The sequence below is a fragment of the Borostomias antarcticus genome, assembly GCF_949987555.1.
Source record: "Borostomias antarcticus genome assembly, chromosome: 2".
Classification (NCBI taxonomy): Eukaryota; Metazoa; Chordata; class Actinopteri; order Stomiiformes; family Stomiidae; genus Borostomias; species Borostomias antarcticus.
In genome coordinates, this window is record NC_140235.1 from 3,301,430 (window position 1) to 3,316,427 (window position 14,998).

Sequence of the window (14,998 nt, forward strand, 5' to 3'; positions counted from 1 at the left end):
GGGCCAGGCAATTTCCGACAAGTTTAGGAGCAATAAGCGAGAGAATAGGACAACAAGAAAGTTGACATTCCAATGTTCATTTTGTACATTCGTATCGTAAAACATTTGTAAAACATTTTGATGCGTTGTAAGCTCGATTTTGATAATTCAACAATGGTCAATGAGTTTGTGAATTACAGTCTGAAGATCCAGTGTAGCAAGTTTGGTGTTAATTGATTGAAAAATGTTGGATGAGATATGTTTATTAATTTTTACAGGTTTTGTTTGCTTTTCTTCATAATTGAACATTAACTTCAGCAGCTGTGTACTCAGTCAGTTGCCAATCAATCGATTTAGTCATTGTAATCCTCGGCGGGGGTGGGGTAGGGTTGCCAACAGCGATGTCTCAGATTCGTGGAGCTTGCGTTGGACTGTGGGTAACGTAGTTTTCTCTGTATGAAGTGTTGGTTTCAGAGGACAGAATTAAACATATTTTAAAAAATTCAATTTTTGAGATAAAATTCCGAAAGAAATCATACTACATCTTGGATATGTGGCTAATGTTGTCACTTTTTATGAGGATGATCAGACATTGATTTGGCGAGAATTAATAGGAACTATATACAGAACTGTTAACAGTAAAACTTTTTGATGTGCTGTGGGCTCAATTTTTCATATTCAAAAATCTGTGAGGATCGTTTGGTAAGGACAGTCTGAAGATACAGTAGATCAATTTTGGTGTCAATTGAACTAAAAATGTGGGAGGAGATAGGTTTGATAGGTTTAACAGTTTATGAAGAAATCAGAGTGATGGACTTCAAAATTCCTGCAAGGTCAAAGCGTATGAAAGTTTTGTCTCACTTGGGCCTACATTCACGTGGTGGTTTTACAGTGATAGCACCTATGGCTGATTTGTTATGATTTTTTAAAGTTTTAAACTTTAGCCTGTTGCTGTAGCGCCACCTTCAGGTTTATTGACCTACAATGCAGGTTGAGGACTTTGGGTATAGTACTGGAGCTATGTGCAAATTTTGGTGATTTTTTGTCCACGGGAAGTTAGACTTCAGTGGAAGATGGAGAATAATAATAATAATCAGAATTCCTGCAAGGTCAGAGTGTATGAAAGTTTTGTCTCACTTGGGACTACATTCGCGTGGTGGTTTTACAGTGATGGCACCTATGGCTGATTTGTTATGATTTTTTAAAGTTTTAAACTTTAGACTGTTGCTGTAGCGCCACCTTCAGCTTTATTTACCTACAATGCAGGTTGAGGACTTTGGGTATAGTACTGGAGCTATGTGCACATTTTGGTGATTTTTTCACCACAGGAAGTTAGACTTCAGTGGAAGATGGAGAATAATAATAATAAGTAAAACATTTTGATGCATTGTAAGCTCAATTTTGATAATTCAATAATCTGGTCAATGAGTTTGTGAATGACAGTTTGAAGATCCAGTGTAGCAACTTTAGTGTTAATTGATTGAAAAATGTGGGTTACAGGTTTTGTTAGCTTTTTTTTCATAATTGAACATTAACTTCAGCAGCTGTGTACTCAGTCAGTTGCCAATCAATCGATTTAGTCATTGTAATCCTCGGCGGGGGTGGGGTAGGGTTGCCAACAGCGATGTCTCAGATTCGTGGAGCTTGCGTTGGATTGTGGGTAACGTAGTTTTCTCTGTATGAAGTGTTGGTTTCAGAGGACAGAATTAAACATATTTTAAAAATTCAATTTTTGAGATAGAATTCTGAAAAAAATCATACTACATCTTGAATATGTGGCCAATGTTGTCACTTTTTATGAGGATGATCAGACATTGATTTGGCGAGAATTAATAGGAACTGTATACAGAACTGTTAACAGTAAAACTTTTTGAAGTGCTGTAGGCTCTATTTTTCATATTTCAAAAATCTGTGAGGATCGTTTGGTAAGGACAGTCTGAAGATACAGTAGATCGATTTTGGTGTCAATTGAACAAAAATGTGGGAGGAGATAGGTTTGAATAGGTTTTACAGTTTATGAAGAAATCAGAGTGATGGACTTCAAAATTCCTGCAAGGTCAAAGCGTATGAAAGTTTTGTCTCACTTGGGACTACATTCACGTGGTGGTTTTACAGTGATAGCACCTATGGCTGATTTGTTATGATTTTTTTAAGTTTTAAACTTTAGACTGTTGCTGTAGCGCCACCTTCAGGTTTATTGACCTACAATGCAGGTTGAGGACTTTGGGTATAGGACTGGAGCTTTGTGCAAATTTTGGTGATTTTTTGTCCACGGGAAGTTAGACTTCAGTGGAAGATGGAGAATAATAATAATTATAATAATAATAATAATAATATAGGCAAATACAATAGGGTTCCGGCAGCTACGCTGCCTGGCCCCTAATAATAATAATAATAATAATAATAATACATTTAATTTGTAACGCACTTTTCATTTAAAAATCTCAGTGCTACAGGTTTAAAAGCATAGCATAACAAGCCAATTTTCTGCCGCTGCTTAGATAGTATTCACATTGGGTAGTAATTGTAATTGGGTGGAAGCCATGCATTCACTTTCAGACCTGACATTACAACAGGGAGCGATGGAGCATCACACACACACACACGCCCCACACACACACACACACACACACACACACACACACACACACGCCCACACACCCAGGTGTGTTGTAAACATCCCATGTGTTCCCTCTCCTGACTCCAATAACAGGTTAGTGTTGCAGTCGGGGCTCGTTAGTTGCAGGCGGGGCTCGTTAGGTGACACCTACACATGTAGCCGTGGAACCAGGTCTCGGAGCGAAGCACCAGACAGGACGTCCACTCCCGCAGGGTCACCTTCCTGTTCCTGTCACGGTCACATGACCTGCACACACAGCACATTCATGACATGCAAGGCTGACCTCGTAAACAATCATGCCCTGAGGACGCATGCATGTGCACACACATGCATGCACACACACACACACACACACACACACACACACAGAAACAGACACTCACACACACAATCTGTGTATGCAAACAGTATAGTGAAACAATGCATATCACATACCTCCACACACACACACACACACACACACACACACACACACACACGCACACACACACACACTGCTAAAACCGTATGTGAACAACCGCATCTACGCACATCACATGTGGCCTACCACAGACGATTTGTCTTCACCCTCACAAAGCATTACCTTTGAAGGGTAAAATGTTAATTTTGCTCTAATCCATAGACAGCAGGAGCCACAGTGGGTATTAAACATTATCATTGCTGGGAATGGCTTGACATTGAGACAGCCAATCAGCCAATCCCACTCCAGCACAGCCTGTCACTGCAGACTGGCAGAGCAAGAGGGGGGGGAGGAGAGAGAGGGGAGGAGAGAGAGGGGAGGAGAGAGAGGGGAGGAGAGAGAGGGGAAGAGAGACAGGGGAGGAGAGAGAGGGGAGGAGAGAGACAGGAGAGGAGAGAGAGGGGAGGAGACAGAGGGGAGGAGAGACAGGGGAGGAGAGAGAGGGGAGGAGAGAGAGAGGGAAGGAGAGACAGGGGAGGAGAGAGAGGGGAGGAGAGAGAGGGGAGGAGAGAGAGGGGAGGAGAGACAGGGGAGGAGAGAGAGGGGAGGAGAGAGAGGGGAGGAGAGACAGGGGAGGAGAGACAGGGGAGGAGAGAGAGGGGAGGAGAGAGAGAGGGTAGGAGAGACTACACACTGGATGAAGGATGAAGCATGGAGAGACAAGGCAAGTTTATTTGTACACTGCAAATTGTTCTGCACTTGCCATGATTTAAAATCTTACATTTCAAAATATGACATTAATTATCTGGTTTTAAAAGTGATTTACTAGTTTCTATCTTATTTCTAGACTCAAACCATCTTATTTTAAGATTTCTTGTCAAGTAAAATGATCTTGCTGCATGAATAGATTATTTAGTATTAAGTAATTTTTCCTCATATTCAGTATTTATTTATTGTATTTTAACTAGTGTTCTTGCAGTGTGTAGCACATTTCAGCAACACGGCAATTCAAAGAGCTTTACATACAGCATTAAAATCATCAAGACAACGTGCAAGAAATGGAGAGATACGGAATGAGAGAGACAGAGAGATATAAGGAATGAGAGAGATACAGAATGAGAGCGAGACAGAATGAGAGAGACAGAGATAAAGAATGAGAGAGAGACAGAGAGAGAGATATAAGGAATGAGAAAGACAGAGAGATATAAGGAATGAGAAAGACAGAGAGATATAAGGAATGAGAGATATATATAAGGAATGAGAGATATATATATATAAGGAATGAGAGAGATATATATAAGGAATGAGAGAGATATATATATAAGGAATGAGAGAGATATATATAAGGAATGAGAGAGATATATATATAAGGAATGAGAGAGATATATATAAGGAATGAGAGATATATATATATAAGGAATGAGAGAGATATATATAAGGAATGAGAGATATATATATAAGGAATGAGAGAGATATATATAAGGAATGAGAGAGATATATATAAGGAATGAGAGAGATATATATAAGGTATGAGAGACAGAGAGAGATAAGGAGAGAGAGAGACAGAGAGATAAGGAATGAGATATATATATATATATATAAGGAATGAGAGAGAGACAGAGAGAGATAAGGAGAGAGAGAGAGAGATACGGAATGGCCAACGGGGGGGAGGGGGGGGGGGTGAACTGGCAGGGTGCAGAGGAGGGGGGTGATGATGATGGAGGGATGGGGAAGAGGAGGGGAGCACACAGGAAGGAGGGTTGGCAGAGAGGAGCAGGAGGAGGAGTGTGGGAGGGGTGAGGAGAGGACAGGATGTTGGGAGGGAGGCGTGTCGGGGAGCGCGGACGAGTGGCGTGACGGGGGGGGTGGACATTTTACCCCCTCGAGGTTCCGCCAGAAGGACTTATAAACCCCGAGCTTCATCCGACAGATCGTCATACATTAGTATCACCGAGAAATAATCATTAAAAAATAATATCAAGACGCTAGGATTTCTGTTTCTGTCCCTTTAAATGGTGGGTGAGAGCGAGCTGGTCACCGTGGTGACCGGCCCCTGTCCTCTAGACCCCTCTGGGCAGACGGGTCAGCGTTAGCGGGGGGTAGCGGGGGAGCTGGGAGGGCGCTCACTGGAAGAAGGCCGAAGCACAGTGCTCCAGAGGCATCCTCTTATAGCGCAGCTTCCTCAGGTCCCTCTGGCTTAGCTTCCCGTCCTGGTTCCTGTCCAGCAGAACAAACCTCCACTGGGAGAGGAGAGGGGAGGGGAGGGGAGGAGAGAGGGAGAGGGGAGGGGGGATAGAGGGAGAGGGGAGGGGGGGAGAGAGGGGGAGGGGAGGGGAGGAGAGAAGAGAAGAGGAGAGGAGAGGAGAGGAGAGGAGAGGAGAGGGGAGGGGGGGAGAGAGGGAGAGGGGAGGAGAGAGGGGGGAGGAGAGAGGGGGAGTTGAGGGGAGGGGAGGAGAGGAGTGGAGAGAAGAGGAGAGAAGAGAAGAGGAGGGGGGGAGAGGGGAAGGGAGAGGAGAGGGGATGAGAGGAGAGGAGAGGAGAGGGAGAGGGGAAGGGAGAGGAGAGGAGAGAAGAGAAGAGAAGAGGAGGGGAGAGGAGAGGAGAGGAGAGGAGAGGAGAGGAGAGGAGAGGAGAGGAGAGGAGAGGAGAGGAGAGGAGAGGAGAGAGGAGAGGAGAGGAGAGGAGAGGAGAGGAGAAAAAGCAAAATGTTAGAGGAGCACTTGTACCGCTGTAATTGTGGAGTACGTCTGCTCGAAGAGATGGCCAGCTGGAGTTCCATTCTCTTCTCTCTCTAGTCTATCAGATCTTCTCTACTCTGGGGACTATAGATACGTCATGTTCTGGAGCAGGAGGAGGAGGAAGGAGAGTAAAGAGTGAAGAGACCGGAGGACAGAGGGGGCTGAAGATGTGGCCGGTTGTGAGATGATAAAGGTGCTAGAGAATGAGAGGTCAAGGAGGCAGGGTTGGGGGATATAGTATTCCAACCCTGTTAACTTGCTTATTGAATAATTTAGTGATTATTGACCATGATCTATTTATACAGGGGTTCCTGCACCCCCCCCCCCCCCCCCCCTCCATACTGATCGGTAGATAGTAGACACCATGAAGAAAGAAATGTGTTCACCCTAAAACGTCATGTCCCCCTGAGAGATGTATCGATGACACAAATCGTGCAGCCGCAACGCTAGCTGATAACTTGAGATGTCGCTGGCATAAATAAACAGCGCCATGACATGTGTTCTTTAAGTTATACTCTAGGGGTTAGACACACACACAATACAGACAGTCAAGGAATCCTGCTTCTTGGTTTAGATGATGTGGAAGTTGTTGGGGTGTGTTGGTACAGTAGCACTGGGCTGGAACATGTAGTAACTACAGTAAGCCTGCAGATCAGAGCAGCTCATCCCCAGAAATCACCCTGGCTGGCGGCTGTAGGTCTGTAAGAGGCTCAGTCTCATACCTGGGCAAGGTCTGTTACCTGGTCTACATGTTACATGATGTCACTACATCTGTTACCTGGGCTAGGCCTTTTACCTGGGCTAGTTTTGTTACCTGGGCTAGTTGTGTTACCTGGGCTAGGTCTGTTACCTGGGCTAGGTCTGTTATCTGGGCTAGTTCTGTTACCTGGGCTAGTTCTGTTCTCCGTGCTAGGTCTGTTACCTGGAAAAGGTTTGTTACCTGGGCTAGGCCTGTTACCTGGGCTAGTTGTGTTACCTGGGCTAGTTGTGTTACCTGGGCTAGGCCTGTTACCTGGGCTAGTTGTGTTACCTGGGCTAGTTGTGTTACCTGGGCTAGTTGTGTTACCTGGGCTAGGTCTGTTACCTGGGCTAGTTGTGTTACCTGGGCTAGTTGTGTTACCTGGGCTAGTTGTGTTCTCTGTGCTAGGTCTGTTACCTGGGATAGGTCTGTTACCTGGGCTAGGTCTGTTACCTGGGCTAGTTTGTTACCTGGGCTAGTTGTGTTACCTGGGCTAGTTGTGTTACCTGGGCTAGTTGTGTTACCTGGGCTAGTTGTGTTCTCTGGGCGTGGTCCAGGCAGCTTTGGGGCGGGGCTGCGGGGGTGTAGGACTTCCCCATGCGACTCAGCAGGAGGAACCAGTCCAGGAGGCGGTACGGAAACTGCTCAAACTCCCCCTCTGTGCAGTTCGCCTCTGGAACTGAGGGGCACACAACCTGGATGACTCTAGTGTATGCACATCATTTCTTTGGTATTTCTTGTGTGTGTGTGTGTGTGCGTGCGTGTGTGTGTGTGTGTGTGTGTGTGCGTGTGAGAGAGAATATGTGTACGTACACAGACACGGTCCTGTATGAGCCAGCGCTATGCGGCGTCTCTTGCGACACGCTTCTTTATGCAGCAGGCACTCATTCCAATAGGTTTTCCCCAGAACGCTGCACACTGGCGCCCTCTGCCTGCAAACACAAGCCACTGCATGCATGTCACTGACGCACCTGCTGTCTGTATCACCGATTAATTTTTTCTGCATGTGCTTACATGTGTCTGATGCATGTGTGCGTTTGGGGAGTGTGTGTGTGTGTGTGTGTGTGCGTGCGTGTGTGTGTGTGATAAGGTCTCACTGAGGGCAGGTCCGGGGACACACACACTTGGGGACGAGGAGCTGGTTCTCCTGGACCACCTGACACCAGGAGCCCACTGGGCTGTAGCACCTCAGCAGAACACACAGCTGGGCTGAGACACGGAGGAGGACAGAGAGAGGAGGACAAAGAGATGAGGACAGAGGAGAGGAGGACATAGAGAGGAGGACAGAGAGAGGAGAGAGAGAGGAGGACAGAGGAGAGGAGGACAGAGAGAGGAGGACAGAGAGAGGAGGACAGAGAGAGGAGAGAGAGAGAGAAGGACAGAGAGAGGAGGACAGAGGAGAGGAGGACAGAGGAGAGGAGAACAGAGGAGAGGAGAACAGAGGAGGGGAGAACAGAGGAGAGGAGGAGAGAGAGAGAAGGACAGAGAGAGGAGGACAGAGGAGAGGAGAACAGAGGAGAGGAGGACAGAGAGAGGAGGACAGAGAGAGGAGGACAGAGAGAGGAGAGAGAGAGGAGGACAGAGAGAGGAGAGAGAGAGGAGGACAGAGGAGAGGAGGACAGAGAGGAGAAAAGAGGAGAGGAGGACAGAGGAGAGGAGGACAGAGAGACGAGGACAGAGAGAGGAGGACAGAGAGAGGAGGACAGAGGAGAGGAGGATAGAGAGAGGAGGACAGAGGAGAGGAGGACAGAGAGAGGAGGACAGAGGAGAGGAGGACAGAGGATAGGAGGACAGAGAGAGGAGGACAGAGAGAGGAGGAAAGAGAGAGGAGGACAGAGAGAGGGGGACAGAGAGAGGAGGACAGAGGAGAGGAGGACAGAGAGAGGAGGACAGAGAGAGGAGGAAAGAGAGAGGAGGACAGAGAGAGGGGGACAGAGAGAGGAGGACAGAGAGAGGAGAAAAGAGAGAGGAGGACAGAGAGAGGAGGAAAGAGAGAGGAGGACAGAGAGAGGGGGACAGAGAGAGGAGGACAGAGAGAGGAGGACAGAGAGAGGAGGACAGAGAGAGGAGGATAGAGGAGAGGAGGACAGAGAGAGGAGGACAGAGGAGAGGAGGACAGAGAGAGGAGGACAGAGAGAGGAGGACAGAGAGAGGAGGAAAGAGAGAGGAGGACAGAGAGAGGGGGACAGAGAGAGGAGGACAGAGAGAGGAGGACAGAGAGAGGAGGACAGAGAGAGGAGGATAGAGGAGAGGAGGACAGAGAGAGGAGGACAGAGGAGAGGAGGACAGAGAGAGGAGAGAAGAGGAGAGGAGGACAGAGAGAGAAGGACAGAGAGGAGAAAAGAGGAGAGGAGGACAGAGAGAGAAGGACAGAGAGGAGAAAAGAGGAGAGGAGGACAGAGAGAGGAGAGAGAGAGGAGGACAGAGGAGAGGAGGCGGAGGAGAGGAGGACAGAGAGAGGAGGACAGAGAGAGGAGGACAGAGGAGAGGGGGACAGAGGAGAGGAGGACAGAGAGAGGAGGACAGAGAGAGGAGGACAGAGGAGAGGAGGACAGAGAGAGGAGGACAGAGAGAGGAGGACAGAGGAGAGGAGGACAGAGAGAGGAGGACAGAGAGAGGAGGACAGAGGAGAGGAGGACAGAGAGAGGAGGACAGAGAGAGGAGGACAGAGGAGAGGAGGACAGAGAGAGGAGGACAGAGAGAGGAGGACAGAGAGAGGAGGACAGAGAGAGGAGGACAGAGAGAGAAGGACAGAGAGAGGAGAGAGAGAGGAGGACAGAGAGAGAAGGACAGAGAGAGGAGAGAGAGAGGAGGACAGAGAGAGAAGGACAGAGAGAGGAGAGAGAGAGGAGGACAGAGGAGAGGAGGACAGAGAGAGGAGGACAGAGAGAGAAGGACAGAGAGAGGAGAACAGAGGAGAGAAAAGAGGAGAGCAGGGAGGGGGTGATGGAAAAGAGGGCGAGGTGAGATGGAGGAGATGATGATGAGCGTACGTCAGGTCAGTGGGCTAAAGCGATAGAGAGATATGTGGTGTGTGTGTGTGTGTGTTTGGAGGCGGGGTGGGCGGGGTCTCACCTGGGTCTACCCTGCCGAGGTACGGCCTCAGACTCTCGTCTGCCTGTCTCTGTCTGCGCTGGGCTCTCCCTCCCTGACACGCACAAAAAACACATACACACACACACACACACACACATGCACATGCACACACAAGCACACACACAAACACACATACACACACACACGCATGCACACACACAAACAAACAAACACAAACACACAAACAAACACAAACACACATGCACACACACACACACACACATGCACACGCATGCACACACACAAACAAACAAACAAACACAAACACACAAACAAACACACATGCACACACACAGACACACACGCAGGCACACATGCACACACATACACACGCGCGCACACACACACACACATCAAATTCTTTACTTTCCATGGTCTGTTATTTGAAGTTGTGGTACAATATACTGAACTACCAAATTATATTATGGAATGACAAATAGTAGATAACAAACAATCATGGTACCTGTATATTATACATGGTGTCTATCAAATAAAGATCCTTGAATCCTGAAATACCACTGATTATGTGGTCATCTTATGTCACACAAATACACAACGGGATACTGTAGGTTGAAAGACAGCATAGTAGCTGAGCATATGAAGACAGTTACTTTCTTCAAACAGATTCTCAGACAGCTCTTTAAAACCTCAATATGGAAGATGTCTCCTCCATAGATTTTTCCCTTAAGCCTGCATGGCACAAAATGGTCCCTAAGGGAATGTATATGAATATGCCCCCCCACACAGACCCAGGTCCATCAGTCCTTTAGGCTTTGTAGTCTGAGCCAGACCCACATCTGCACTCTGAACACTGCCGTTACAACTGATGAGAAACAGGCACACATCTGACCAAAAATTCTCTCTCCATACCTCTCTCAGGCATTTAACAAAACAGCGTGTCATGGTGAGACAGTCTGCCCTGGAAAAGAGCCCCGTATTTCTCTCTTAGACGGTTTAACACGAGAAGGGGAGAGAGGTAACAGTTATACACTCACCACCACCATGTCCAGCTGCTGGGTCAAGACCAGGAAGACGACCAGGCTCGCCGTCAGGTGCATGATGGGGACGTCCGGCCGACGACCAGGGAGAGGTTTCTGACCATCCTGCAGGCTTAGTGAATCAAATACATGACCACATGACTGATAGAGCCAAATCACCTGTTAGTTTGTGCATTAACTCTGAGACAAAAACACATTCTATCAGCTTCGATTTCACAAACCACACGTCTATCCATTCTTTGATAACCATACCAGTAATAACAGATGCATACAGTATTGACTAATTCCTTCCTCCCAACACAGTATATTTACGCTAAAGCAATTGTCTTCATTCCAGTCATTCCAGTCATGTGGTATAAAACAATGGGGCACAGTCAGAGGAAGGCAATCATGTCCCATTACAGTAGAAGCAGGCTTGGGTTACACGGAAAGGACATTAGCCAGTCGGCACAGGAAGTCATTATAGAATAATAAGTCATTTCTTCTCACAAGTTTCCCCCCAAAAATTCTTACCGGTTTCCTTTCACGCTTCTCATCCTCCCTTGTTATTCTCTCGCTCTTCTCTCTCCTGTCAGCTGCATACTTTTTTTCTCCCCTCTTATGCCCTCCTCCGAGGTATCGGTGTTTTATGGCCTACTTCTTCTGCTGTCTATAGGCTACTTTCTCTCTTTCCTTTTATTTGATCCTCCACTTTTACATTCTCGCCCAATCTACCCCCCTCCTTCCTCTCTCTACCTCCCCTTCTCCCTTCTGAAAGGTCCCTTCACCTCTTTTCATATTAAACCCCCCCTGTGGATATCTGCTCACACCGGCCAACTACTCAGAACAAACAGACCCTTCGCTCAGCCAGCCAAAAGCATAAACCATTCAGTCTTTTCTTGTATAAGTAGCCTACAGGTAGACACTTATTCTGTGATGGGAGAGAGTTGAAGTGAGGTCCTTGGCACAGAGAGAGAGAGAGAGAGAGAGAGAGAAAGAAAAGAAAGAAACCCATGTGTTGTCTGGGCAGTAAATATATGTCTACAGACCATTGCATTGAATGAGAGAATCCCCTTCAAATTTGTCTTGTCTCTCTCTCTGTCTCTCTTTTTCTCTCTCTCTCTCTCTCTCTCTCTCTCTCTCTCTCTCTCTCTCTCTCTCTCTCTCTCTCACACACACACACACACACACTCACACACACACACACACACACAGACACACACACACATACACACACACAGTGATAGGGGTTATCAGTTGCAGCAACTAAATCAAGAAGGGGCTAAGTAAGCCTACAGTTTCTACATAATCAGTTAAGTTAGTTTTGGTAGCACACTGCCACCTATTGTCCATTAGAATGTATGACATCGAAACATTGACGAACCATATAAAACATCATACCAACACTAAATCATTGTTTGCAGAGTTATGTTATTGAATATATCAAGGAATTGCCTAGACTGATTCACCAAACATAGGACATGTTTAATATTTCCCGTTATTGTAATTTGAGAGGTTCTTTCTGACCACTGTAAGTGGTCATGTTATATAAACGAGATTTAAACTCAATAGTCAAAATAAGTGCGTGTGGCACTTATATAAGCCTGTGCACGATATACACGGACTGAAGGAAAAAAAAAGAGAATATAAGTGACGTCGGTGTAATATAAGTGACGTCAGTGTAAACAGTGTCTCAGAGAACGGTCGAAGGGGGAGGGGTGTAGGTCATTCATTACAGTTCAAGTTATTCATGCATCTTTTTTTATAGGAATGCATATTCCGTAGACTACCGTCATATGCTTGTTTGTTTGTTTAGTATTCGGTAACGTTCGGTAGGATAAACAAACGCACCATGTCACGTGTGATCCCACGGTTTGATGAAGTCTCCAAGCTAGTGAGGTCCAGGTGACATGTGAACGCTCCGCCCATGGGCCATGGATGATCGAGCGGAGGATGTTGGAATGATTTAGCATCATCATCCGATACCACTGGGGAATTCAGGATCTCTAAACTACGCCTGCGCCACTGTTTCCCTTTCCAAACGCGTTTCTATTTTGGATATTGCTTCACGCGCGCGTATAGTTGTTACATTGTTACATTGTTTCTCCTCGTGCTTCCGATCTTGTGACGTAGCTTTATTCCGTAGTATCGATAAAGTGTAGGATGACCGAATGACTGCAACTTCTCTCTCAATACCTCAGAACAGAAGCATTTCAGACACTCAAGAAGTAGTGGAGGCTTATTTACTATTTTGATATTTAAATAGGGTATATATAGCCTATTATTATTATTTTTAAACATTCTTGTCTGAGTAGGCTATACCGATTTTGGCATCCAGGATTAGTTCACAGGGCGGTCCGTCCTCGTTCTCTTTTGCGAAGTGTTTTCCTTGTTTGTTTTGTACATGTTGAACAACACGGTCCTCCTAGTGGCTGAGTTATAGTCTACGTGGTGACTGATGCAGACTTTTGGAAATGTTGACCAGAAGATAGCTTCAACTTCCGAGGAGCTTGCTGACAGTTACTCCCTTGCCGGTGGACTAACCCAGATGACCAGGTTATAGCTTCACAATTTTGATAAGGTAAGAGTCACTTTTTTCATTCAAATTAATTAAATATGTAAGTTGAGACGTCTTAAAAACATCAGTCACAGGCCTATGGCGCAGAGCCCCTTCACCTTTATAACTGTTCAAGGTGAAGAAATGGACGAAGTTGAAGTGCAGCGGTCCAGCCCTGCTGACTCCAGCCACATGGACCTCGGCTCGTTTTATGCAACATCACAACCCTGCGGGGATGTGACTCAAAACATGTCCTGAAAAAGTCACTGTACCGTGAATGTATGCGCATTTATATAATAATTATATAAAAATAACCATGGGAATTATGTAATTTGTTCACATTTGCATTGGATATCGGCTATGTCATGTGAGCCTCAGGCTCGTGCAAGCCAACCGTCACCCGAGATTTTGAATTAGTTTAAAAAGAGACTCGAACCCACCAGCCAGATCATTGTATCGGTCAGGTGGACCATAATAGGCCTACAGACTGTCTATGGCTGCTTTTGAATTAGGCCCTACATGTGCCTCCCTGTGCCATCTAAGCTAAAAAATAATAATAATTTAAAAGAAAGCCTGAAGATGGAATAAGTCTTTATTATGAACATCATGATGGATAAATTAAAAGTCAGTTGGCCAACTGAAATGTATAGAATTTTGTATAGAGTTGTATATAGAGTTTTGGAATTGGCACCATGTGCCATATCAGGCTGTACACCGCATGTGACATGCTCAACCCAGACAGTGTTAAGCACCCCATCGTCAACACCTCCTGGTCTGCATTAGTAAGGCTACTGCTTACTGTGCGAGGGAATGTGTGGACACTCGGTGTGTGCGAGATACAGACATTCCTGGGCGTTTTCTCCTCAGAGCTCTGTGTGTGTTCCCCTGACACCTGTCTGCTTAGGGCCCCCAACGGGCAGCGTCAGCGCCGGTGTGTTTACGACGCCATTCCCCTCTGACAGCTGAACGTCTCCACCGGGAGTCTGACCATGAGCGACCCCCCAAATCGCGATATGCTTAGGAGGTCCCCTAAGACCCTGTCGGTGTGTGTGTGTGTGTGTGTACCTCAAAATGAGCGTCACTACAGACAGTGGGGATACTCACCCGGAGAGCACATACCAGCCATGCCCAGCCACATCTGTGCCCCTGAAGTTCTCAAGTTCAGCAGATAAGATGACTTTATGTGCTCCAGAGAGAGAGATTGAGAGAGAGAGAGAGAGAGAGACACAGAGAGAGACACAGAGAGAGAGACACAGAGAGAGAGACAGAGAGAGAGAGAGACAGAGAGAGAGAGAGACAGAGAGAGAGAGAGACACAGAGAGAGAGAGACACAGAGAGAGAGAGACACACAGAGAGAGAGAGACAGAGAGAGAGACAGAGACACAGAGAGAGAGACACAGAGAGAGAGAGAGAGAGACACAGAGAGAGAGAGAGACACAGAGAGAGAGAGGGAGAGGGAGGTGGGGGGACTGAGACAGAGTTTTCCCTCTCTATCCCTTAAAATGAAAATGTGAATCAGTCAATGTCATAATGGACCACTAAACACTAACCCCTAACCCCAACTTTTTAATTTGTTTTTTGTACAGTATGGGTGTTCCCTGCTGCGGTTCTGTGCCGTAGTGGGGTGTGTCGGGGACTGCTGTGACTTTTCGACTGTAGTCTGATCCTTCCCTGTCTGTCCCCAGACTCTATATGGAGCCTGTCATTAGGGTTATATTTAACCATGCTGATCAATCCCATCCTACTAGCATCTAGTCATATTTACTAGCAATAGTGTTTTCGCTGGGGTTAGGAGTGACTGTTCAGTCTGTCTTCCCAATGGCCTCATTGATCTATCATAGCAACATGAGGAGGAGGAGGAGGAGGAGGAGAGAGCATCTGGTTGTTTATTT

At 46.5% G+C, this 14,998-nt stretch overlaps 1 protein-coding gene across 1 annotated transcript; it reads right to left on the reverse strand.

Annotated features, from left to right (window-relative positions):
* Positions 1–2,715: 2,715 nt before the first annotated feature.
* sparcl2 (SPARC-like 2) lies at positions 2,716–10,630 on the reverse strand (the record flags this gene model as incomplete). The annotated part of the gene is given in 6 exon segments (XM_084461383.1): positions 2,716–2,845; positions 5,127–5,239; positions 7,001–7,147; positions 7,291–7,408; positions 7,574–7,680; positions 10,568–10,630. Coding segments are annotated over 6 exon segments (678 nt in total).
* Positions 10,631–14,998: the final 4,368 nt, after the last annotated feature.